Below are 26,367 nucleotides of genomic sequence, written 5' to 3' on the forward strand. Positions count from 1 at the left end.
GCCAGGCTCTGTGACCATGAGGACAATGGCCAGCTAAAGGCCCCCTCAGGTCTGTGCCCCCTCTGGCCTGAAGGAGGTGGCCTCAACTCTGCCCTGCCAGGCCCCAACGCATCCCTGCTCACACACTTCTCCCCCTCAGAACTTTGCTCCCTTATGGCAATCACACCTACGGGGCCCAAGATCCTCACTGTGCCCTTCAAACCTCACATTTAACGTCACCCTTGAAACCCACCCCAAATCTGCACTCCGGTCACAGGACTGCTGGTTTTCTTCCCAGCTCTCTTCTCAGCTCCTAACTCTTGCCCTCAACTCTGTCTCTGCCTGGTAAAACCCACCCCAGCCCTGGAGGGGAGGTGCTAAAGACAGCTCCAGACCTCTCCAGGGCTTCCAGGACACGTTTCTGATGAACTCCTCTCTTTTCTTGATTGGGGATTGAACCCAGGGGTGCCTTACCACCAAGCTACATTCCCAGTCATTTTTATTTTGAGACAGGGTTTCAACAAATTTCCCAGACTGGCCTGGAACCTGTGACCCTCTTGCCTTAGCCTCCTGAGTTGCTGTGACTACTGGCGTGCTCCGCCACACCTGAACTGTCTCCTATGGGGTCCTGTGACCTATCTGTGCTGAGCTCTATGTAAAGCTACTTTAAGGGAAGGTGAGACTGGGGTCAGAGCAGGAAAGGGTGACCGCCCCGGGGAGCCGCGATCAGCAGGCCAGTCTGGCAGAGGGTGAGACTACTGTTCTTGCCAAGCAGAGGGGCAAGTGCTGGGGCAAAGGCAGCAGGGGAGGACGTGCCATCTTGTTGGGGGCATCCATGCAAGTTTTTGTCAGGCATTCCAGTCCTTGGGTCTCAATGACCTCAGTCACTGTCCCCAGGAAAGGGTGCCCACCCAGATCTCTGCCCATCTGGCCAGGGGCACTTTGAAAGGCGGAACTTGGCTCTTTCCTCAGCCTGCTCGGAAACTGCACCCAGCTAGCCCCACTCACTGGGCTGCTCCTCGGAGGTTGGACAGGAGGTAGTCGCTGACAAAGGGGACGAGCTGCTTGGCAGTGTCGTCCAGAAGGTCGCACTCCAGCACGTAGAGGACTCCGTGCAGGGCTCCGATCTGGCTGGGCAGGTGGCTGCTCCTGAGCGTGCTCTCCAGCAGGCGGCTGACTGGCTCTGCCACAGCCTTGTCCTGAGCACAAGCACAGACGCAAGCTGCCCAAGACACACCAAGGCTCCCGTCTCAGTGGCCCACCTTCCCCAGCCAGGAAAGGGCTGTCCCTGTGCTACAGTGGAGTTCAGCATGCAGCAGAGCTCTCAGTGTGGCAAGACCCTGCGAACAGGCTGTGTGCCGGCTTGGACCCCGGCTGGCATGTGCACCCCAACGGCTGGACGGGCCCCTGCGCCTCAGGGGTCTGTGTAGACACCTGCCCCGCCTCTGGGAGTCTGGACGTTTGGCACGGGCCCTCCAAGGAGCCCAGGGGACCAGCCCCAGTGAATGCCCTGGCCACTGAGTCCCTCCTGGGCTCCCTGGTTGGCACTGCCACACGTGCTGCCAGGGCTCCTTGCTGGGGAGTCAAGCGCGTCCCCAGCCTCCACAGAAGGAGATTCTGGTTACATGTCTTCTCCCGCTGCTAATGTTGCTTTGGAGGAGTTCTGTTGTAATAAATTTTAGCTCTGGCATCTTCTAGCAAAAACCGAAGGGTAGTCTTGGCACCCCTAACACTAGTCTGTGCTAACTCGGACCCAAATGGCATCAATTCCACTTAGCACTTTATACAGCTAGACAGCACACACTCCGTGAGGACTCCTGTAACAGCACGGAGAAGGCCTTCACAGGAAGTGGCGTGCAGCTGGAGACACGTGAGCTGCAGTGCTTCAGGAAAGGCAGGCTCAGGGCCTTCTCTGGACCAACGGCAACAAGAGGCTGCCTGGCCATCTACTCTCAAGGGAAATCTATACCTTGTGGTTTCAACCTGAAGGAGAGTGACACTCTGCCAGTCACTGTCTTCTCACCCCCACCCACACCCCTGGGGCTGTGTGACAGCTCCCCAGGACTACTCCCACCCAGGTCTCCAGTACCACCTCTGCTAAGGGCTACAGCTCCGACAAGAGTGGACAAAGGAAATGACGTGCTTGGATGCAGTGTAGTCTGCAGCAACACAGACCAGGTTGAAAGTTGGGCAGCAGATGACCATCTTCAATCTTGGAGGAACACTTGTGTGCACAGAATTGGAACCAGGGCCATGTGCCATACTGCCTTGGGGTCTGTTTTGGAAATCATTACTCACTTGACGTATCTGATTTACACTGGCCTGGGGATCTGGGCCTGAGCACAAAGCCACAGCCGGGATGAAAGCCAAGCCCCAGCAGCTGAGCTCCACAGGGGGAAAGGACCTCCCACGAGTCGGAAGCACCCAGCTCACCCTAAAGAGCTGCATTCGCACAGGGGATCCACATGCTCACTGTTCCTGCTCCCTGCATGGCTCCACGTCACCAGGGCCTGGGCAAAGGCCACCTAGGACAGACTATACCTTGCTCTGGCCTCTGGGTTCAGTAACAGCAGATTCTATAGGGACGCAGTTGGGGAGGTACAATGTCCTGTACCTCTGTCAGATGGGGCAGGACTGGATGGGGTACTGGTGCAGAGCTTGAGGCACACGGGAGATGAGTCCCGACAGGTTCCTCGACACTACTGCTGCCAGGGTCCTGCGTGCCTGGTGCAGGGCAGCCACTCTGCCACCACTGAATAAGTGAGTCTACTGCTACCAGAGGAGCAAATGAGCAACACCTCAACCACAGGGTAATGCCACAGGACCAGGAGCAGACACACATCCATCACCAGTCTGGACCCTTCCCTGTGACGGCAGTGCTAACAGCTGCAGTGAGCTCTAGCTAGGGGTGGGATCTGCAAGTGATCATCTGCATGTATGTACCTGAGGTATGTTCAGTCAGCACCATGTGGTGACCAACACCTGGGACAGGGAGTCACTGCACCGGTGGGATTCTGATCAACTGGCAGCAGAATGAGAAGGAACTTGCCATGGGGCTGTACTCCTGTGACCAGGATGGTACCCTTATCAAGGATGTCCCAGGGAGCCCGTCTGCCCTTCCGTGGAGGACAAGCAAAAAGGTGCCTGCTGCCAAGCAGAGACAGCCCTCCCCAGACACCACGCCTGTTGGCACTTTAATTGTGGATTTCCCAACTCCCGACTACGAGCAATCAATTAAACGACCCAGCCTAAGGTAATCTGTGACAGCAGCACAGATGGGCTAAGGTGTCCTGATGCTAAGAACAGACTCTAGGATCCAGACTCTGGGAGCGGACTGCACAGTTATGGTGCAAAAGGATCCCCAGAGGGAGACTGTCCACTGAAAAGCACATCAAAGACCACATCAAAGAAGGGGAGTGGGGCTGCCAGGCTGCAGGCAGATGGAGCAACCAGTTGTGTCCCCCCATCTGTGCTGTCCCTGTACCATCACAGACCTGTGGCTCTGTGGGGATAGTCTACTGCAACCACAGAACCCAGGCGTACGGGAGTCCCAAGCCGCACTCAGCCACATGCACGTCACAGTGCCCTGTGGGACAGCGCCAACAGGAACTGAGTCCTCTCTAGCTGGCAGAGGCGCAGCTCCCATGTGCCAGGGAGTACAGCCCAGGCAGGGCCTGCGAAGGATGCGGACACCCTTGGCACATTTGACCAACACCAGCCCCAGTGCCGAGCAGGCCCAAGTGGCCTCAGCACAGGCAGCCTCCCTGCCACCTTGACTTACCATTCCCAGGACGGCAGCTGCCTTGCAGGTGGCCGGCACCAGGTACTGGAGGAGAATCTCATCCTCGGAAGGGTGCACCCTCCGCAGTTCCGTCAGCGTCAGATACATCATCTCAAACTGGTTGCGCTCAGTGAACAAGTCAGAGACCACGAGAAGCTGGAGACATTGGACGGGAGAGGGAGTCATGCTACAAGCAAAGCAAGCGGCGCAGGCCAGCGGACGCCAGGGTGAGCACACCGAACACCCTGCATTCGCAGGAGCCCTGCCTGGGAGAGCTCCGTGCGGACCTAGAGACCTAAAGCACAGGGTGGAAACCGCTCGAGCGTCCTGTTTGTTACAGGTGCCTCTGAATACACAGAAGGCAGGAGAACACACCATACACAGACACCGCGTGTGTACGTGGACCAGACACACACCACAGATGGAGGCGAGCCTGGCTCGGACCTGTGAGGGACGCTCAACCCCCAGGCCTTCCCTACAGCACTCAAAGCCCTGGGGAAGGGCTGGGGTCCTGGCTCAGTGGCAGAGCACTTGTCTAGCATGTGTGAGGCACTGGGTTCCATTCTTGGCATCACATATAAATAAAGTCCAATGACAACTAAGAAATATTTAAGGAAAAAAAAAAAAAAACCCTGGGAAGGGAGAACAGGAACTGTTTCCAAAACAAGAGTTCCTGCAACCACTCTGTCTCCCACACCAGCTCTCGCGCCACACCTAAGTAGGGGTCTCGGCCAGGCACCAAATTTGCTAGGGTCAGCAAATCATCTAGACCAGTGTCCACAAGGGGTCCTGAGGATACGCAGAAACCTGGGCCTTCCCAGGGGCTTCAGAGGCAGACCACTCCCATGATCATACTGACTTCATCTTCATTTCTCCCAGTGCATGGTAGAATTTTCTAGAGGATATATAATACTAACAGACTGATGCAGAGCATTCATATGAGGATCTGTTTTCTAACATACCAGATATTTGCAAATTATTTCAAAAATTATTTCTTATAAAAACTGTTTAAAGTAGACTAAGTATCCCTCTAAGAACTGGAACGAGACAGGGATGCCCTCTTTCACCACCTCTATTCAACATGATACTTGAAACTCTAGCCACAGCAATCAGATAGATGAAAGAAATTAAAGGATACGAGTAAGAAAAGAAGGACTCAAACTATCAATATTCACCGATGACATGATTCTACATTTAGAAGATCCAAAAAATTCCACCAGAAAATTTCTAGAACTTCATCAAAGTATCAGGATATAAAATCAAAACCCATAAATCAAATGCACTTCTATACATAAGCAATGAATCCACTGAAAGAGAAATTAGGAAAACTACTCCATTCACAGTAGACTCAACAAAAAAAAAACTTCCGGAATCAATCTAAAAAAGAGGTGAAAGACCTCTACAATGAAAACTATAGAACACCAAAAAAAGAAACTGAAGAAGACCTTAGAAGATGGAAAGGTCTCCCATGCTCTTGGATAGGCAGAATTAATATTGTCAAAATGGCCATACTACCAAAAGTGTTATGTAGGTTTAGTGCAATTCCTATTAAAATTCCAATGACATTCTTCATAGAAATAGAAAAATCAATCATGAAATTCATTTGGAAAAATAAGAGACCCAGAATAGCCAAGGCAATCTTAGCAAGAAGACTGAAGCAGGAGGCATCACAATACCAGACCTCAAACTATACTACGGAGCAAGAGTAACAAAAACGGCATGGTATTGGCACCAAAATAGACATGTAGACCAATGGTACAGAATAGAAGACACAAGGACAAACCCACAGAAATACAGCTACCTACACAAAGGTGCCAAAAACATACACTGGAGGAAAGACAGTCTGTTCAACAAATGGTGCTGGGAAAACAGGAAATCCATACGTAGCAAAATGAAATCAAACCCCTATCTCTCACCCTACACAAAACTCAACTCAAAGTGGACCAAGGACCTAGGCATTAGACCAGAGACCCAGCGCCTAATAGAAGAAAAAGTAGGCCCAAATCTTCATCATGTCAGCCTAGGACCTGACTTTCTTAACAAGACTCATAACGCGCAAGAAGTAAAAATCAAGAATCAATAAATGGGAATGGATTCAAACTAAAAGGCTGCTTCTCAGCAAAGGAAACAATCCAAAATGTGAAGAGAGAGCCTACAGAATGGGAGAAAATCTTTACCACCTGCACCTCAGATAGAGCACTAATCTCCAGGATATATAAAGAACTCAAAACGCTTCACACCAAAAAAACCCAAATAACTCAATCTATAAATGGGCTAACGCACACTTCAAAGAAGAAATACAGTCAACAAACATGAAAAAATGTTCATCATCTCTTGCACTTAGAGAAATGAAAATCAAAACTGCTCTAAGATTTCATCTCACTCCAGTCAGAATGGCAATTATCAAGAGTACAAGCAATAATAAGTGTTGGCGAGGATGTGGAGATAAAGGTACGTTCATACATTGCTGGTGGGACTGCAGATGGTGCAACCACTTTGGAAAGCAGCATGGATATTCCTAAGAAAACTTGGAATGGAACCACCATTTGACCCAGCTATCCCACTCTTCGGCTTATACCCAAAGAACTTAAAATAAGCATACTTCATTGATGCAGCTCCATCAATGTTCATAGCAGCTCAATTCATAATAGCTAAGCTATGGAACCAGCCTAGGTGCCCCTCAACAGATGAATGGATAGAGAAAATGTGGTCCATATACACACTGGAATATTACTCAGCCTTAAAGAAGAATGAAATTATGGCATTTGCAGGTAAATGGATGGGGCTGGAAAAAAATATATCATACTATGTGAAATAAGCTAATCCAAAAAAACAAAAGACCAAATGTTTCCTCTGATAAGAGGAAGCTGATCCACAGTCAGGGGTGAGTAAAGAAAGAACTTTGGATTGTACAGAGGGGAGTGAGGGGAGGAGTAGGGTGGTGGGGATAGGAAGAATGGTAGAATGAGACAGACATTATTTCCCTATATACATGTAAGAGAAAATTTTTTAAAAAAAATATTTATCACTGTCAAAAAAAAGAAAATGAAAAAATTTTTCAATACCATGTAGTCCTTTACTAGGATTATTCTGAAAGGTTCACATTTTTCCTATCCCCAAATGAAACTGATGTGGACTTACTAAGAATAAAAAATATAAAAATTAAAAAAAAATAAAGTGGACTAAGTAACTACTTTGTAAAGCTTTTATGTCCAACCCTATGAACACTGATAGATACAATCCACAGAAGCAAATGCCCATTGGGGTCCTTGTAAGCTGAAGAGCTGCAACCCAAAGAGCTAAGACTACTAATTTGAGATGCTCTGAACTGGTGCTTCTCAGAAGTGGGGCCTGGGCTGTGGGGCTGTTTGTCACAGACCTGGAAGGGGCAGACACACAGGAGAGTCAGACTGGGCACTGTGAAAGCAACAGACATTTCACCACACCTGTACTACGAGAGAGTGCCAGCCAGGCAAGTGGCACACGCTTGAAACCCCAGCGACCCAGGACACTGAGGCCCTAAGCAACTTAGTGAGAACTTGCCTCAAAATAAAAAGGGCTGGGGATGTGGCTCAGTGGTAAAGCACCTCTTGAGTTCAACTCCCGGTACCCACCAACCCCCCCAAAATAAATGCATATCAACGTTCTCTGGATTGCAGATGTAGAAAACCATCCCTTCACCCATTCAAAAACACTAAGCCTCTAGCTGGGAGTCTGTAAAAGCTCCCTCATAGGTTTTTAGACATGATAAACCATGTGTGTGGTACACACATATCCCCTTGTATGCATGTGCTCTGTGTCTGTGCACGCACGTGGCATCTGGGACATACAAGTGGCAGTGTCTGTGCATGTGGTTACATGCTCCTGTGAGGGAAGGAAGGGGAAGGTCAACTTACAGACCGAACCACTTCACTGATTAGCATGACAGGGGTCCTCCTGGCTGAACTAGACGGCAGGATCCAGCGGCTGTACAGTTCAAGCAAAAACTGGGAACAGGAATGGATATCGACTCCAGCCCGGTGCTTCCTGCCGAGTAGGAAACACAGATGACAGGTTCATTTCAAGAAGCACAACCAACCAACCAAATGACTTAGTAAGAATTTTCAAATTGCTTTAAAAACTAAAAGGCCAATTCAAACCTGGAGTTGACTGGAGATGTGGGTGGAGAAGCAGGTGTGGGGACATCTGCCTCTTCCTCCTCTTCCTCATCCCACTCCTCCTCTCTTAGTGGGGTGATACTGTTCCCCAGCCACACGGAGTGTATGGACACCTGCCATGGAAACAGGACACTCAGCCTGGCACTCCAGGAGGCTGAGGTTCCTGGTGGGAGGTACAGCCAGGCTCTCTGCACCAAGCACACGGCAGCACTCCAACAGCTGGCTCAGCTGGCTCCTCAGAGGCACTCAGACCATCAAGCTTCGGCCACTGGAGCCTGCAGCAGGGGACAGACTGCTGCTGGACAACACCAGCCTCAGGTCCAAGGCCTGGGACGGCAGCCGGGGGAAGCAGTCATAGCTCTCAAGGGTGCCTGAAAGCAGCCCTGGAAACGGGAAGACCACACGTGCGGTTTCTTCCAAACCTGGCTCCCCTCATGGGCAGTTCCTGATGGTGTACCCCACTTGTTTGAGCTGCTTGTTTAGGAAGTCCAAACACTACAGAGATGGTAGCAGGAAGGTAAAGGCCAGCAGGCGGGCAGAGAGTCCCCATGAAGGGTACCCAGCTTCAGAGGAAACCTGGCTCCAGAACACATGGCTACTGGGCTGTCAGCACAACCCCCAACCTCACTTCTGCCTGCTTCTCTGGAAATCTGCAGTGTGGGATCTGTGGACAGGCAGGCTGTGAGTGCGAGTCTCCCGCTGCCCTCCAGGCAGGTGGTGGTTCGTTTAGCCCAGGGGCATCTGGGACCTGACATGTCCCGGATGGGCAGGGATGGAATTATATTTCAGCCCTGATACAATCCCATCACATTGGCTTTGTGGACCCTGGACACTGACACAGCCCTGAATGCAACGGAGCCAGAGGGGACAGCGTGACATTGTCCCCTGAACCCTCAGCAGGCCCAGGTCTCTCACTCCATGAAAGCACATCACAGTCTACTAGCCACTACTGATCAGGGTGGAACCTCTCTGCACAGGTGACAGAACAGAAAAGTGAGCTGGCATCACAGCTCCCTGCATCCAGTAGGTACCAGAGTGGCTGTCCCTGCAGAGGCAGGGGCCCAGGACAGTGACATGATGGGCCCACACACTGGATGGGATGGCAGAAGGTAAAACCCTCAGAAGTCTTCTGTGTTCCCAGACATTACCCTGAGCAGTCTCTTCCAAAATGAGAGCTCAGAGGACAGCTTCCTGCTCAGCTGGTGCCCGCCTGGACAGCAGGAACCATGGGGCAGACAGGACCACACCCACTCTCCACAGCTCCCTGGCAGGCACACACCACCCAGCCTGCCACACTGCCCTGCCTGCTCCAGCACGCCATGAAATCAAGCAACATGTCTAAACCTTCTTAGAGCAAAGAATGTAAGTAGAAACAAAAGGAAAAGCACTTCTCTTTTCCCTGGGGACATGCCCCAATCCGAGGGCCGTGAGGAGACCGAGGAGCTGGACGCACCTGGCCCAGCTTGTAGCTCATGTTGCCCAGCTCCCGCTCGGGGTTCATCTGCAGCAGCAGCTTGTCATGGCTGATGAGGGCACCTGTGAACAACAGCGTGGGGACACCAGGCGGCGCAATTGCAGGGCCACCTGGTGCCAATCCCACTCCTACCCGTGCAGGTGCCATCCAAGTCAGTGTCCTCACCACTGGCGGGATGGCCCTGGAGTCTCAGGGGTTTGTCATTCATAACCTGGTAAGCTGGCAGGCTGGGGACAAACTGGAGTATGGCCTTTTCTCTGTAGCACTCAGGACTGCCCTAGCTAGCCCATGCCAGCTCTGTGCCACCCGCCTTCCCCTGGACCCACATGTTCTCCGCCTCTCCTGGCCTCATCTGCACCTCTCCCAGGACCTGCTCACTCTGCCACTTCTAAATAAAGCCTTCCAGGCACTTGAGTTTATAGCTCTAAGCTAACGTAGGAAGGGATCACAAAACTAAAATACTGTTTGCCAAACAAACAAAAATGTATAACACAACAAACAAATTGAAAACAACAACAAAACAAATCCCCCAAACCTCTCCTCTCCTTTAAGCCAGGATGACAAACTACAGCGTTTATCACTGGCAGGTAGAGGTGGAGTATGTGCCTGAGGAGCATGGCACAGAGTCCGGGACGGTGAGGCACTCAGGCCAGGGGAGCCTGCCACAGGGCCAGCACGGAACACACGCTCCTGCACGTGGGTTCCCTGAGAAGCTGGAGATGCAGGTCAGTTAGACAAACTGTGACCAACTAATTTGGCTTTTAAATCTTATGCAAGCTGCCAGTCTTCCAGCCTTGAGAACTCTTTGGCTTCCCACAACTCAAATGGCAAAAGATGGTCCAGGTGATTTCTAGATTTTAGGTCCTCACAACTGAGGCTCTCCTGGGCATAGGTGGCACACAGACTGGGAGGCATGAAGTGCCTGCCAGTCTCTCTCATTCTAGTCCTAGCCAATGCCCCTCTCCTATACCTGTAGTAGCCGGAGACAGAGAAGGGACAGGATCCCAGGCCTGGTACGGGTGATGGGTGGCGATATTCTCTCTCTTGGACACCATTGCTTGAATCTCCTGTTCTACAATCCCTCTGATCATGCTCAACTTCCTCCCAAACCTAAAGTTCAGACAAAAGTAAAGAACATTCTACTGCTGGTACACGCCTACAATCCCAGAAAACTCAGGAGGCTGAGGCAGGAGGATGTCAAGTTCAAGGCCAGCCTCTGCAACTCAGACCCTGTTTCAAAATAAAAAAGGGTTAGGGATGCACCCCTGGGTTCAATCCCCAGGACTACAAAAAATAAACAAACAAAACACCAAAACGCAAAACCATCTTGCTTCCTTCAGAGTCCTACCTCCAGGACCTCATCTCCATGTTGCCTCCAGTGACAGCACAGGAGCAAGGAACTCACTCGGCAAGTCGTTCCTGTCTGTGTACCTTTAGGCAGGGGCTCACTCCTGCCTCGTCAGAGTTTGTCCCCCAAACATCCCAAAGGCCCTCATAAATTCCAGGCCCAATTGTGACCCTGTCACTGGACATGAAATCGCTTGGATCTGCATACTTGTGCCAGGGTCACATGCAGTGCTGTTTCAAGTCTGGCAACAAAGGAAAGAGCTAGGAAAGTTGCTGGTCCCTGAGGAGGGGGTACCTCACTGTCCCCTGCAGTGGGACACAGAACACATGGGAACTCAGGCAAACCTGGTATCGAGGGCCTTCAGGGGCTTGTTCCGGGGCTGCTGCTCCAAGCAGCTCACAGCTGGGTTGCCGGCCACAGGCACAGTCATCGCACTGAGCACCAGGGAGGTGATGGCCTGCACAGCCAGGACGTGGATCTGAGTCCTTTCTGTGTCTTCCTGCATGGACAGTCCATACATCAACAACAGGACAGTGAGACACCACAACCGACTCTGCCTCTACTTCACACAGTGCCTGGAGGCCACATGGCCTAGGAGGAAGGAGCGGAGGGACATGGCTTCCCCTTGCCAGGGTCTCCCTAAGTTCACCTGGCATGGGGCAGCACCTCCACGTATCTGTGCCTTGGAATAAATCTAATGGGTAAACGTCTATTTTTCAAAGTGAGGTCTCCTATGAGCATAAAACTCCAAATCTGAATTACTTTTTAAGAAACGTTCCTTAAAGGCTCTTATTACTTTTAGGGGCATTTCAGATGGCAATCTATTCATTTCTAGAGATGAACCTGAACTATCATTTCCACAAGTTCACAGCACATCTTCTAGCACAGCCAAAGAGCATACCCATGAGCTTTAACCCCTCAGGCTCTGCTTTACCAGAACGTGGTTGCTATTTATGTCACAGGAAGCTAACATAATTCACTTTCAAAAGCTGAATACCACCTCTGCAGAATAATTAGAAAAACAAACCAGGTACATGCATATGGCCTGGACTGAGTACCTTACTTCGTGTTAATTCAACTCCTCTGGATATTGATAAACAGAACTCAAAGATACTTTCATTAAAGGACACAATCTCACTGATCCTCTATGTGGAATACACTGTAGTATAAAATGCTCCCCGGTCACTGGCAGCCTTGGACTTGCACCCCGGGGAGATCTGCTCCTGCTCTGCAACATCCGCCAATGCCAATTAAAAGCTGCCCCAGCTGCAGCCTCCCAGTCACGGCAGCCTTACCTCAGGGGGGCTCTCTTCCTGCTCCATCACAAGAGGCTGGGTCACCAGGACACCAAGGAGGGTGGCCCAAGTTTCTTCAAACTGTGTACGACTGGTCCACCCTGGGAATGCAAGTGCTACTTCAGACAGTGTCACCCACTCCTCACGTGTGTACGGTTATGTTGACAACAGCACCAACTTGGACAGGCACATACAGTACCTTTTCTTTAAATCCTCAGATTATTCTGCAAGGTAGGGAATGTTATTCTCTCCATTTTATCAAAGAGGAAACTAAAGCACACAAAAGTCAGCTAGGCTGTCTAAAGCTACCTAACAGCAAGGGTCACAGGCCGAACTCAGCCCTGGAGCCCTCTCAAACCCCAGTCCCAATGTAGGGACAGAGACAGTGAAGGGACACCCAGCAGGTTATGTCTGAGCGGGCCAGGCCACTTCTGCACACCAGGCGTTCTTTTCTCAAGTCTGACCTGAGACCATGCTGACAGCCACAGCTCCACAGACAGAACCACGGTTCTTCACATTCAGCATGTCAACTGTGTCTCAATAAAGCTGCTAAGACTAAGTCACAGCAACTTTTTTTTTTTTAAAACATGTTTTTAGTTGTTGACAGACTTTCATTTATTTATATGCAGTGCTGAGAATTGAACGCAGGGCGTCACACATGCAAGGTGAGTGCTCTACCACTGAGCCACAACCCCAGCCCACAGAAACTGTTTTTTGTGTGTCTAGAAGATGGATCGAAGAGCCTGTGGCGGTCAGGCACAAGCTAGCCCCCAGAGAAGTCCATCTGAGAGGCTGTTCTCTAGCCTCACCCACCAGCGACACGCAGCACACTTCAACACATGGCTGATGCTAGGACTGTTTTCCCACTGTGTCCTTAGGAGAGTCATAGCCCTCACCCAAAATGCACAGGTGCCAGGTGGGGAGAGGACAACTGGAGCACTGACCACCAGGCCCTCTCTGGTAATCCTGGCACGTGGGGACATATGTGCCTCGACAGCAATGTGCACAGAGAAGGACAGAACAATGGGGTGAAGGCAGGTTCTGAGGAAAGGGGACAGAGCTGGCCTGGTCCAAGGGGTCTAACGGTGGTGACACTGGAGGTGGCTGCCCAGGAAGACCAAAGCTGGCACTGGGAAAGGGGGTGGGGGAGGCTGGGATCAGTCTTTAAGGAAAGTGAAGAAGAAAAGCTCCTTGACAGCTGGTGATTCCTGACTCCCCTGAGTACAGGGTGATGACTGTCTAGCTGCGTGAAGGGCAGATCATGGTGCGGCATCTACTGCCAGAACCTTCTGGAATCAGAACAAGTGCCAAGTCTACAGGAGCCAGAGGGATTGAGGGGTGGAGAGGGTGAGGTCTGATGGTGGAGGCAGGTGTCCAAGAGAAGATGGGAACTTTCCAGGAAATGCACAGTCCCTGATTTCCTGATTACAACCGTACCACCAGGTGATAACCCCAGCCACAAGGGGGAAAAAAACAGGCAACTTTGCTCTTCAGAAAGCAGAGAAGAGTCCTAACAGAACTACTAATGCCACCACTTTCTGAGACACTCTGAGAGAGCTGATTCTTATTAATTTCTACCCCTGGAACAATTCCATGGAATAGGCGCAGTCCCCACTTTACAGATGACAAAGAGGGTCCTGGAGGTTAAGATTAATAACCCACCCATGCTAAGTAGACAGGAGGATTAGCCAAAGGGGCCAGCGCCAGCCAACTCCAAGTCTGCTTTCCCTCCACTCAACCACCCTGGATCCTGGGGAAGGTCAGGACCAGGGACAGCCTGTCATCTTCCCCAGCACAAGAAATGACATCATTGAGAACATGAGATCAAACTGGTGAGCACAAGAAAACATCCTGAGAAAATCACTGCCACCATCTGGCCTAAGTACCCAACGGCCAGACAGAACCCGGCCTCCTGCCATCGACTGTGTGCACACCCGCCCTGGCTGCCAGAAGCCGGGCACACAGAACCTGGCACTGCACGCATACCCGCAACTCCTCACCAGAACAAGGAGTTCTGCATACACTGCCAAAGGTGTCCACAGAGGTTATGTCATTGTCACCCCGAGGCTTTCTGGCATCAAATGAGAAGACCCTAACCCCTGCGCCTGGTCTCCCCAGCTGTCTGGGCCCTGAGGGCGAGGTGTGGGGTACCGAGAGTGTTGATGCGGTAGATGAACTCCTTGAAGACCTCCTTTTCCTGCAGGAACTCCACCGGGATCTCAGGGAACACTGTGCCGAAGTCCCCTCCTGGTTGGGGTGACCATCCGAGTTTCCACACCTGAGATGAGAGTGAGGAACCTTACCAGCCAAGCAGGCCAGTCCACTGCCTTCCCCAGAAACACTCCCCACCCAGGGTACCTTCCGATCTTGCTCTGCCCTGCCCTGCCTTCCTTATCCTTGTTTGCTCCCTGGCCCAGGCCCGCCACTGTCTTGTGACGCTGCCCACACACCCACCTGGCTGGTACATCTCCTGTAGGGAGATGCCCACTGCAGTGTGGGCATCAAAGGACACCCTGTGCCCAGGTGTGAGAGTACGGGCAACGTGAATGACGTCTGGCCTCCTACATGAACGTGTACTGGCAAGCAGGCACAAAATCACCACACTGCAACGTCCTACCTTCTGTCCTTAGCTGTGTGGACATGCGCTGGCACAGAGGAATCCCTGAAGTAGACTCCGTGCTGCCCCAGCAACAGAACCAACTCAGTTACACCCTCCATGAAGCCACAGAGTACTCAAGGGAGTCCCAGGCCAAAGCCCACTCCAGATCTCTCCCTTAGCCCATTGGAGTGAGGGCAGAGAGGGCTCTGACTTGGCCAGCCAAACTATTTGAGCACTGGAAAGCCCTCTTTAAGTATCATATGCCACCCACCAAACCTCCCGGGAGCATGTCCAGAGAGAGGTTTTGTGGCAACTGCTATAGTCGTTCCCTGACCAGGAAGGACCCTCCAGGGAGTGGACAAAGGCCCTTGGAGTTAACTACAGTACACTGTTGGTTGGGCAGATCCCTGAGAACTCCGGACAGCACAACCTCTGGACTACGACTTCCTATTCCATCCCTCTAAAGGAATAGTACTACTTCAGAACCACATGCCCTCAAGCCCAGGAGGGCTGCGTGTGCATGGGGATGGGACTGACCCTGCACAGCCATCATGGCTGCTTCTCCTGCTTTCTTCCTGGATGCCCACAGCTCCCTGTTACACCAGCATTTCCACACAACCAGGCTGTACCGCTACTCTCAGCATGGATCCTCCAAACACTTTTGCCCTCTGCAGCATCCCTCGAAGTCCAACAGATACCACTTTCTTGGTGCTCGCTTCCCCAGGACCAGCACACCCACACAGAGGCTGTGCCCCAGAGGCAGCTGTGGGCCTTCTCGGGCAGAAACAAGAACCTCCCAGGCCCTGGTTCTGTGCTCTGTCCTTTATTTCTTGCTTGAGGACTCTGGTAGAAAGGAACAGGTCCTGTCTTAGCAGGCTAGGAAGAATGATGCAATTTCACTGGGGAGGGGGTCAGTCTAGTTGCCACCAACTGTCCCTGTCATGCTAACCTCATTCTGCCATCTGCAACAAGAGTCCCTTTGGCACATCCATTTTATTTTTTTAATTAAATTTTTTTTTTTAGGGCTGGGGGTGTGGCTCAGTGGTAAAGTGCTTGACTAGCAGATGTGAGGCAGTGGGTTTGATTTTGAGCACCACGTAAAAATAAATAAATAAAATAAAGGTACTGTGCTTATCTACAAAATGTTCTTTTTAGTTGTAGATGGATAAAATACCTTTCTTGTTTGTTTGCTTTTATGTGGTGCCAAGAATCAAACCCGGGGCCTCACATGTGCTGGACACGCTCTACCACTGAGCCCCAGACCCAGCCCTGAGCACATCCATGTAGAACTGATTCCAAAGGCGGTTCCAAGGCAGGACCTGCAGCAGTGGTAGTGCCATGTGCACGTGCAGCTCCGGGGACGGCTGCTGAGGCCCGGCCTCCAGAACAGAATCAGGTTCCTCACTATCAGCAGGGCCGGGATCCTGTTTAACGAAAGCGACTCAGCTCATTTAGGGAAATCCAGCATTTCTACCACCAAACGCTATGTGCCACGCCCAAGGACAAGAGCATCACAACCACACTCAGTGAGACACGGGGCCATGGCAAGGGAGCGCCAGAGCTGCCCAGTGTTCACCTCTGTTGGCCCTGTTCCCAGGGCTGCCTGTGCATTCTATTTTTGTCTTTGGCAAAGTCACAGCCAGACTCACCAAGGGGGGCACGCGTGTGTAGCTGTTGACCAGGGGCAGACGGGCCAGACTGACCACGATGTTCTTGAGCACTGCTGTGAGGAACGCTGGCACGCTGCTGTTCCTCTGGTGGCCCAGGGCCAGCACCGACTGCAGGGACTCCACCATCTCTGCCACCATCTCGCAGGCCGTGGTGATGTACTTGGGATCTACCCAGGTGATGTGGTCAAGAAAGGACTATTAAAACAGTCTGACTCTGCCACCCTTCCCTGCATGCCCGTGGAGGAGGCGCAAGCAAGCAATGCTGCTGCTCAGGCCACTAGACTTTGAGTGGGTCACTGAAGGCCTATAGGTTGTGCCTCTTTAATGGGTTTCTCAACCAGGCACTGCTCCCCATTTCCGCCAGGACCTTGGCAATGCTTCTGAACCCAAGTCCTGCCTGGGTCTCCAGCCTTCTTGCATCAGCTTGCAACATCTAAAGCTACCAAGGGGCTGCTCATCTTCCACTTCCACTTCCACTTCCCTCAGGACACTGCCCTCTGGCTTTCTCTGACTCTCCCAGGACATGTGATGTCCCAAGCCAGGGTGCCAAGAACCACTCTATGATCCCTGGTCACCATGTCCCCTGGATCAAGCCTGCTGCACGAACGGGGTGCGTTCCTGCTGGAAAGCCAGGGGCGAGGTGCTGAGGAAAGCTCCTGACCTCAGCTAGGAGCCTCTTCGCAGCTGCCAGCAGAGACTGTTCACATCCACTCTGAGTCTGACATACAGTGTGGAACTAAACAATGTTTTGTTGAGTGATAAATGTTTACGAGATGAATATTACGCATGGCCCACGAGATCCAAATTTAGGCAACATTTTTGGTACGGAAAAGGAGTTCTTATTGGCCTTATGGAACTAAGAAATGAGTCTGCCATTAATATTTATTGGACAATCTTCAAGAAGCATCAACTGTGTAGGTGATAAAAAACTTAGCTTCCTTCTCTGGCCAGGATTAAATGAACCCTCCTAAAGAAGGCCATGGAGAATGCACACAGCTGTATTAACCCAAACTAACCGTTCTCTAGCCATGGAGCCTGCTTGCTCTGAGTGGGCCCTGGACAGTCTGCACCACTGGAGAGCAGTGGGAATTCAAGTTGTAGCAGAAATCACAGAGCCATCTGCTGAGCACTCACGACAGGGCTGTGGCTGCTCTCTGCTCTATGTGGCTACAATCCTCAGTTTCTATCTTATAGCCTCACTGCAGAGTACAGAGTGAGTAACCTGAGCAGCTGCTCTGCCAGAAAGAACCAAGTTGGGGAGGTGAGTACCTCCCCCTCCTCAGAAACAATAAGAAACCATGAAATCACAAAGGCCACAGGAACCTCAGGGTTCAAGACAAAAAAAATCAGAAGACCTTGGCTGAGTATTGACAGCAGTGCTTCTGGGTCATCAACACCCTACACAGGAAACTAGAGGTGAGGCTGTGACTAGGCACCACTGTGCCCCGTAACACAAGGCGTGCACCTGTAGCCAGGGAGCAGGGATAAGGCTCCTGGAAGTCCAAGAAGAGTGGCCTGGAAGCCTATCTTCCTTTCCTTAGGGGACAGGGTGGCATTCCCACTGGCCCCTGGGTTAAGGGAGCTTAAAGGGCCCAGAAGCTGAAGGCTGAGACAGTAAGAAGTCACTTGGCCAGAATGTTTTACTCCCAACCAGCCTTCCCACCAGTCACAGTAAAATAGCTGCCCAAAAATCAGGAGAGAGAGGAACATGAAAAACTGCAGCACATATTTGAGCCAGAACTTTAAATAAGGGCAATTTTGATGCTGCTCTGTAGAGAGCAGGAAAGTTCTTTGAAAATATCCACCCAAAGGGATGGCTGAAATATACCTGGGTCACAGTATACTGCGTGGACATGCCCACTAACTTCAAGTTCCTTGGTATTTCTCTTTATCCATTCACCACTCAACCAACATTTGCTGACCACTTAAAGCAGGCCATGTTTGAACTCTGTGCAGCCACCACCCTCAGGAGCTCAGAGTAACTACAGTCATGTGCTCAGTGCTGAGATGGGGGCTTCCCAGGAGGAAGCAAACCTGGCTGTGGGAAAGGATGTGGATTAGCGAGAACTGGGGAAGATGACCACCAGGCTGGAATAGGTCAGCCAGCCAGGGGAGCAGGGACAAGTGCTGAGACACAGGGAAGAGGGTGTGCACAGCAATGGACTAAATCCCCTGGAAATTCAGGGACGAGTATTATGGGCAAGTTGAAACAGGTTTTAGAGTCCACATCGTCCACTTACAAGTCTCTTTTGGAAATGAATTTCAAGGCCCCGAAGAAACACAGGTTAAAAAAATGGGTTCTGAGACTTACTGTGTGTGTCTGAATCTACTTCCTCTTCTCTGACAGGTCTTGGAGCACTGGTTCTGCTTTCTGGACTAAGAAGCTGGTCTCCAGGTTGCACTGCAACTAAAATCACAACATAAGAGACAAGGATTTCCACATACTTCTTTTTTTTTTTTTTCCCATATTTTCTTAGTAGTAGATGGGCACAATCAATATCTTTATTTATTTTTATGTGGTGCTAAGGATCAAATCCAGTGCCTCACTCATGCAAGGCAAGTACTCTACCACTGAGCTTCAGCCCCAGCCCTCCACATATTTTTATCCTTCCTGCCTACTCAAATTTTCACATCTGTGCACCCTCTAAGAATTCAGTGATGGACTACATCATATGAGGCCTAGACTTCTAGAACTGACGTTAGTCGAATAGAAAATGCCGGTCAACAACACAGGTAACTGCCAGTCTCTTGGCTGACTGCGCACGTGCAAGAACTTGAGCTCCTACACTCAGATTTCAGGCTGCTGTCCTGTCTGCATCTCTGCCCTGAAGGATTTTATCGGACTGTCCATGATTCACTGTCGCTGAAAGCATCACTGGAACCCCAAGACGCCTGGCTTTTAAAAATTAATCCCTGGATCTCCGTTTTTCAAGTTGACTACAAATGCACAGATGAAAACAATTTAAACAATGGAACATCAAAACACCACTCTATAACGTTTAATTGGAAAATACTAAACTTCAAAACACCCTGCAACATGTAAACTGTAATGCCCAATTTTTTACAAAATTTAGCTAATGACCCCTTATTGAGGACACTGTTCCTTGAAAAGGATGAATTGCTTTTATTTTACAATATACTAGTGTTACAATGCTGTATATAGAAATATGCATTCAACTCTAATAGGAGACAGTCATCTTTTGAATGTAATCTTACTAATCTTACAATCACTTAGGGCTAAAAACATGGCATGGTCCACTAAGACCAAGATCACAGGAACATGAAGCTTAGAAGCCTTTTTCTGAAAGCTTCAACTCCAAAATCTAAACAAAATGATTAGAAAAGCAAATTTGAGTTAACTAATGGGTAGAGGCTGAGTTTCTGGAGGTGAAGAGACAGAGACCCAGCTCTTCATCCCAAGTCTTAATTTGGTTCTTGGAAACAGTTGGCACAAAGTGAGAACATTTAAGAGTAGATGCTCTGCTGGGCCCTGGTTTTGCTAAGCGTGGACATGGACTCACTGGCTTCCAGGAGGAATCGCACGCAGTGGACGAGGGAGCAGGCGTGGGTCACAAACTCCGCGGAGGAGACCACGCTCCAAAGGCCGGGAAGTTGCAGGGCCAGGCAGCAGCAGTCCAGCCCTGCCTGGAGGTCCAGACTCAGAGGGAGCTGCTCATGGATCAAATGCCAGGACAGGGCCTAAAGGGAAGTACTGTGTCAGAGAACGTCCACCCAGTTCTTCCTGCCTCCAGGGCTCCAGGCAGGCAGAGCCATTCACAGCTGTGGAAGGCAGGCAAAGACCAAGAGGCCAGGAGTCCAGAAGACCTTGCCCTGCCCAAAGGATGGCACTGACCCAGCTGTTCCCAGGCTGCCCTCCCCTGCTCCCTACATTCAGTCCCGACCTGCCTTCCCAACTCCCTCCTCCAGGACGCCCACACCACTCAGTAAATGCTTTTTCCTTCAGGGCCGTGAGAACCTGGAGCAACCTCTCCTGGGTCACACAGTCTCTGCTCAGAGGCTCTTTTCCAGGGCCCCTGTAGCACAGATCTTACCTACCATAGCCATGAGGCTAAGTCTGGGGACGTGAGCTCTGGGAACAGCAGGACCTACAATCAAACACTGAACTAGCCTGACTAAGTCCCTGACCCTCTCTCCAAGCCTTGCCCTCTTCATCTGTGAACTGGGCACAAAGTACACACCGTGCAGGGCCATCCTAAGAACTTAATGCAATGATGCAGGTGCAGTGCTCTGTCCTACAGATGAGGCACAGGGTGTGTCTGGTGCCACTGTCCATTCTGCAAGTTTCTTCTGCTTCCCAGCTTTCCACTAGGCTGAGGACAGGGTTGTGGACCACCTGGCTCAACCTGGCTCAGAGTAGTACTTCCTCACTGCTTTGTGACTGATGCATTCATGCCCTTGGGACAGCCCTTTCCTCGTGTGAGGTGGCAGCTCCCTGCTCAGGATGGCCAATGTATCTCTGGTGTTTGAGGTAGACAGGCAGTGGTACGGAAAGGCAACATGCCCACAGGGCGTACATACTTTAGGGGACAAGTGTTTGACTGCCCCAAGGTTGAAATGCCCAGATTTACTGCCTGGTTTAAGATGCAACACACTGCCCAGATTATTAAAAATTCAGGTACACCCTAGGTCTGCAGTGCAGGGATGAGAAGGCATCTTGCTGACCTCCACGGTCCCTGAGGAAGCAGTGCAGTGAGAGGCGAAGGCACTCGGTGAAGTGAGGCAGACAGAACCTGAAGATAAGCACTGACTTCCTGAGGATGGGAGGAGCCAAACTGACCACTCAAGCTCCTGGTTTACACAGAGCTGCTTCATTCTAACGTGAGTCACATTCCCTCCCACAGCAAGTTCTGGAGCTGCTCTTACCTCCATGGTCATCACCACGAACTTCACCGTGTCCCTCTCCTTCTCAGAAGGAAGTTGCAAATGGATAGGCACTTTGGAGATCACCACCAGGTACTGTGCCAGGGCCCGGGCCAGTGTGGTCAGGGACTGGTACAATGCAGCATCCCCTGAAACACGAGACCTCCATGGGTGGCTGTAACCACACACAGCCCTTCACCTTCAGACGCAGCCACGCAATTCTGTGAGGACTGAAAAGTGCTCTGGATGTCCCAGCCAGGTGCGCGCCTGCAACATGTCCATGACTGCAGGATGTTCTGCACGCGCACTTCCCTGAGAACCACCCAGCCTTCCTGAAAGGCTCAGAACACTGACTGCACCAACAAGACGACAAGTGGCAAGTGCACAGAAAAAAATTCAAAGCTACGAATGCTGGTGCTGTTTTCTAGTTACTTTAATATTTTCATCTGTAGATGAACACAGGACCTTTATTTTATTTATTTCTATGTGGTACTGAGGTCGGAACCCAGAGCCTCACGGGTGAAGCAACTACTCCACAACTGAGCTACCACCCTAGCCCTCCAGCTACCTTTTGCCTACACTTTTGATCAGCAGAGCTGCTTATAAACTTGCTTGGTGCAACACTTTTTAAAAATAAAATAAGTTTTTATTTAAAATTACCAAATAGATCATTCAGCTTGTTCCAATAGGCCGTGGGCTCTGTGGGCTGGAAGGGTTGGAAGACTTGATGGACAGCAGGAAGTCGCTGAACGATGCTGGTCACATGGTTCAGAGTTACCCCCCGGGCTGCTTCAAAAAGGGGACTCTTCTGGCCACCAGCAATTTCACTCATGCCGAGGCTTAAGCATGGGGTCAACAGGTTTAAGTTGAACTCCTGAAATCAGAGCATTAAAGATTAGACAAACAACAGCAAAGATTATACGCTTTCAATTAGGCAAGAAAAAAATCACAGTTAACACAAGAGTTTTGAGATAATACAGATTAATACCATAAGGAATGTTTTAAGAATATACATCTATTATAAATATATGAACAATTCTATTCGACCTTTGCTCAGTAAAATATATTTCTGGTCTCTTTGGAATACTTTAATTCTTCTATTTTTATTTTTGGTGCTACTAGAGATTAAACTTGGGAGTACTTTACCACTATGTTCTCAGTCTTTTTATTTTTATTTATTTATTTTTTTCAAATTCTGAGACAGGGTCACGCTAAGTTGCCTCAGGCCTCACTAAATTGCCTAGGTTGGCCTTGAACTTGCGACCTCCTGCCTCAGCCTCCCAAGTTGCTGGGATTACAAGCACGTGTCCTTGTGTCCAGCTGGGGTACAAATTTTTAACTGATAAAACAATAACATCAATCCTAATGTGCCATCCAAGAAAACAGTGCAATACCAAGCACTCCTGCAGTTTGCAAAAGACGTGCAAGAGCAGCTGGCATAGGGCAAAGTGGCATAGAAAGCCAAAGTGCTGCTTGGAAAAAGAGCATTTCATTCAATAACTTGCAATGTGTGTTTCATCAACTTCTTTTTGGTCATTTAAGGATAGGGGTGTCCAATTATTCAGGTAGAACATCAATCTTAGTTTAATATTCAGAAAAATGAACTTCATCATCAGTGCCTAAAACCCAAAATTCTTGTGGTTTTTAGCCAGAACCTTTAAAGCCATTAAAAGGTGGATTAGCAAATTTGGAAAATCCAATAAACTTCGTCACTAAGAAAATTTGTCAGTTCGTAAGTCAGCCTCTACTGCAAGAATTTTCAGATAAAACGAATTTTAGCAAACTGATTTTGGGCTGACTCTTTTGTTTCTACATGGGGTTGGGAGGGCTTCACCACCAACAACCCGTTTGCCAAAGAGCACACACATTATGGTACCAATGATGAACTGACTGCAATCTATGGACACCTGCATTTCCTTTAGATGCACATAACATGAGCTAAAAACCACATTCCACTTTGGTTCTAATGTAGCTGAAATAACTCTGGCTCCCATCTTGAAGAGCCCCCACCCCAGCACTGTCCCATTCTGGATGAGAGCCCTCAATGTGTTGCTGTCAGTCAGTCAGTCAGTCAGAGTCACATGAAGATGAGACAAATCCAGCTCAGAAACAAGCAAAATCTAGAGATTTCTCTACTTCCTGCTGCTCACCTACCGAGTTCATCATGAAGTTGCTCATGTCTTCAGCAGGAATGCGATTCACTAGTTCTGCACCTTCTAGTAGTGCAGTGTCTGACTTGACCCAACACTGGGACCTGACAAGGCGAATGTACCAATCCTGGGAAGAAGAAAAAGACAGGAAAAGGGAATGTGGTCAGACAGGCAATCAGAGGCTTCTGCTCCCCTGGGTTGGACTGAGCCTTGCTCACGGGGCGCCAGCATACCCTGTCTACAGCTTGCCAAAGGAGAGGTCTTCCCTTGGTAGTTGCTATTCCCTGCCTGGAAACTCACCTTCTCCCCCTCCACCTGAACAACTAGTAGTCCTTCCAAACTCAGCGGAAGTACTGAAGGCTCCCCTCTTTCCCCTCCCCTGACCCTGCACCAACCACCTCTAATTGGCTTTACTCGACTCTGCCCAGCAGCCAGTGCTGAGAAGGTGCTTAACAAACGGAAGTAAAGCCTAAGAGTGCAGGACAGAACCTGCTTCTCCTTCCACTTGGGCCGCTGGTTTTTGAGACCTCAATTCATCTCTTGTGAGTCCCCAGATGGTTCCTAACTCTGAGGTGAGTGACGAGGTAATGACGACCCATCAGGGCTGGTGTCAATTCACAGGAAGGAAAAGGTGTCAGAAGAGGTCATGGTAGACTTCCTACCACAGAAGTCCCACACCAGCGCAGCCTCTCTCACGAGGACTTGCAAGGTTCCCAAATGTTTCCACCCCAGCCCCCAATCAGAGCTGCTCAGGACCTGGGTCAAGCATCAGAACATCCTGAGTACACTGAGCCCCTGACACTTTGCATTTGACATAGGTGAACAGAGGTGTGCGCCCCTGTGTGCGCCTGAGCTACCACTTTAGAGCATCCTGGACACTTACTTTGTCTGGACTCACTGTTTCCAGTGGCATGTATCCATCCCCGTCTAAAGGGTGGGAGGTGACTGGGGGTAAGGGGCTGAGAGAGTCTTGCACAGTAGATAGACGGAACCTGTCCAGCAGGGAATAGAGCCTTTGGTGTCTGAAACACAAACACAATGAATTCACCACAGCGAGGTTTGCCTTCTAGTCTGTTTCAGCTTTGCAAAGCAGGTTCTAGAAGCACATAAGGAAGGAACACCAGTGGCTCCTTAAGGCGATGCTCAATCTACTAACTTTCCCTTCAGTGTCCCGCAGGCCACAGTGCAAATAGAGGCTGACGCCTGATTGATATTTTCCAAACTTTCACTTATACCTTGCAATGTGGTATGACAATTAATGAAGGTAATATTAATATAAGCAAGAGATCATCTAAGATCCAAGTACACAAACTCTTCCATTTAGTTCCTCAGGAAGACACAGTTTGTATCATTATAAATGGCCATTTCATAAAAGAATCACCTGATCTGGTCCAAAGTATTTACAAACTTTTATAATCTTCTTCACCTGGGCTGGCAATTATGTCTAGGGTCAAAACACAGTTGGTTTGTTCTCCTGCCATCTCCTATGAGCTTCATGATGCAAACTGGCCATCACTATCACTTGGCCCTGCAGACTGCACTGTACTGTTTAAAAACACCATCGGGGCTGGGGTTGTAGCTCAGTGATAAAGCGCTTGCCTAGCACCTTGCCTAGCACTGGGCTTGATCCTGAGCACCACGTACAAATAAATAAATAAATAAAATAAAGGTATTATATCCATCTACAACTAAAAATGTTTAAAAAAATAAAAACACCATCAGCAAGGCCCTCTTTAGACTGAAATCATGCCAGAATTATTCTCTCCCTCTCTCTCCCTGCACATATGGTACAGGAAAAGAGGTAAAAGTTACTGGTCATTTATTTTGTAGCAGTGGACATATCTTCACATTACAGATGCAAATGTTTCCGATAAAGGATTCTAAAAGTCTTGCAAACAGAATTAGGTGATTGAATAGTTATGAACATACAAGTATACATACACACTGATATTTTGCACTAGGGACTGAACCCAGAGGCACTTTACCAGTGAGCTACCTCCCCAGCCCTTTTAATTTTCTTGTGTCTGAGACAGGATTTTGCTAAGTTGCTGAGGCTGGCCTTCCTCCTGCCTCAGCCTCCTGAGAAACTGGGATTACAGGCATGTGCCACTTTGCCTAACTGAAGAGATAAAATTTTAACAAGATGTGACTATAACACAAGCCAAGAATCAGGTCATGCTTTCAGATTCACCCACTCTTATCTAGTGATTAGATTATGCAGCTGGTAACTCAAGATTCCCATCGATTACAGGGGCAACAGAAACACCTGCTACCCCTCGGACAGCCAACATGTGGCAGGCTACCCCCATGCATGCAAAAGGTGTGAGGTCTTCTTATAAAGCAAGATCCCACTGTGTGAAATTTAGGAAGTCTTTCTATTGTGGCACTTTTGCAGTAAATCAACCGATAAAGCCCATGAATTTGCTCCTGTAGCAGTCTAAGTCTTTATATCCTGGGTTATCTGAACATAGCAGTTGCAGCATTACCTCTGTGCAAGCCCACTGCTCTGGAGGTGTTCCTGGATTCTGTTCAGCTCTTCCACCGGCAATTGGGCCGTGCTGCTCTAAATAAACAAGAACATGTCACTGAATCTGTGCTATGAAGGGGGCTATAATGACCTCACACTCATTTAAAAAGGACAAATTGGTATGTACAGTTTGTCACAGCAAGGACAGACCAGAGCAGTTGGATCAGATGAACACAGAATGACAGGTTTGCACAAGGCACACGTGTTCCCATCTGTGACCATATCAAGACCAGGCTGATGGAGGAAGACCCAGCTCAATGTTCTGCTTACTCTGCCAAGTTCCAATATAAATCAGCATCAATATTTTTCTCAGTACCTGTAAATTTGCAGCCAAAAGCATTTCTACACGGCGACAAGCCAGGGTGTCAACCATGCGAGCCAGAGCACGGAAGGGGGTGCACAGGAGCCTGTCCACATACAGCGTGAGCACTGCGCCTGACTGGCTGAGGTGGATGCCTTCCAAGCACTGCAGCGTCTTCTTCAGAGTGGTTGGCTAACGTTTAAGA

The 26,367-nt window shown here is 49.8% G+C and overlaps 1 protein-coding gene across 3 annotated transcripts in view; it reads right to left on the reverse strand.

Annotated features, from left to right (window-relative positions):
- The window catches only part of Htt (huntingtin), a 141,504-nt gene that overhangs the window by 7,808 nt on the left and 107,329 nt on the right, over positions 1 to 26,367 (reverse strand). For all 3 annotated transcript variants that reach the window (XM_047565664.1, XM_047565665.1, XM_047565666.1), the window contains 18 exons: positions 26,178 to 26,354; positions 25,821 to 25,897; positions 24,218 to 24,356; positions 23,339 to 23,461; positions 21,845 to 22,058; positions 21,188 to 21,333; positions 19,825 to 20,002; positions 18,615 to 18,710; positions 16,283 to 16,470; positions 14,186 to 14,312; positions 12,035 to 12,135; positions 11,084 to 11,238; positions 10,362 to 10,501; positions 9,371 to 9,453; positions 7,900 to 8,030; positions 7,657 to 7,786; positions 3,761 to 3,916; positions 988 to 1,178 (listed from right to left, as the gene is read on the reverse strand). In XM_047565664.1, the coding sequence (XP_047421620.1) occupies positions 988 to 1,178; positions 3,761 to 3,916; positions 7,657 to 7,786; positions 7,900 to 8,030; positions 9,371 to 9,453; positions 10,362 to 10,501; positions 11,084 to 11,238; positions 12,035 to 12,135; positions 14,186 to 14,312; positions 16,283 to 16,470; positions 18,615 to 18,710; positions 19,825 to 20,002; positions 21,188 to 21,333; positions 21,845 to 22,058; positions 23,339 to 23,461; positions 24,218 to 24,356; positions 25,821 to 25,897; positions 26,178 to 26,354 (2,552 nt within the window). The remainder of the gene's footprint in view (positions 1 to 987; positions 1,179 to 3,760; positions 3,917 to 7,656; positions 7,787 to 7,899; positions 8,031 to 9,370; positions 9,454 to 10,361; positions 10,502 to 11,083; positions 11,239 to 12,034; positions 12,136 to 14,185; positions 14,313 to 16,282; positions 16,471 to 18,614; positions 18,711 to 19,824; positions 20,003 to 21,187; positions 21,334 to 21,844; positions 22,059 to 23,338; positions 23,462 to 24,217; positions 24,357 to 25,820; positions 25,898 to 26,177; positions 26,355 to 26,367) is intronic.

This window comes from Sciurus carolinensis, chromosome 10 (assembly GCF_902686445.1).
Source record: "Sciurus carolinensis chromosome 10, mSciCar1.2, whole genome shotgun sequence".
Taxonomy (NCBI): domain Eukaryota; kingdom Metazoa; phylum Chordata; class Mammalia; order Rodentia; family Sciuridae; genus Sciurus; species Sciurus carolinensis.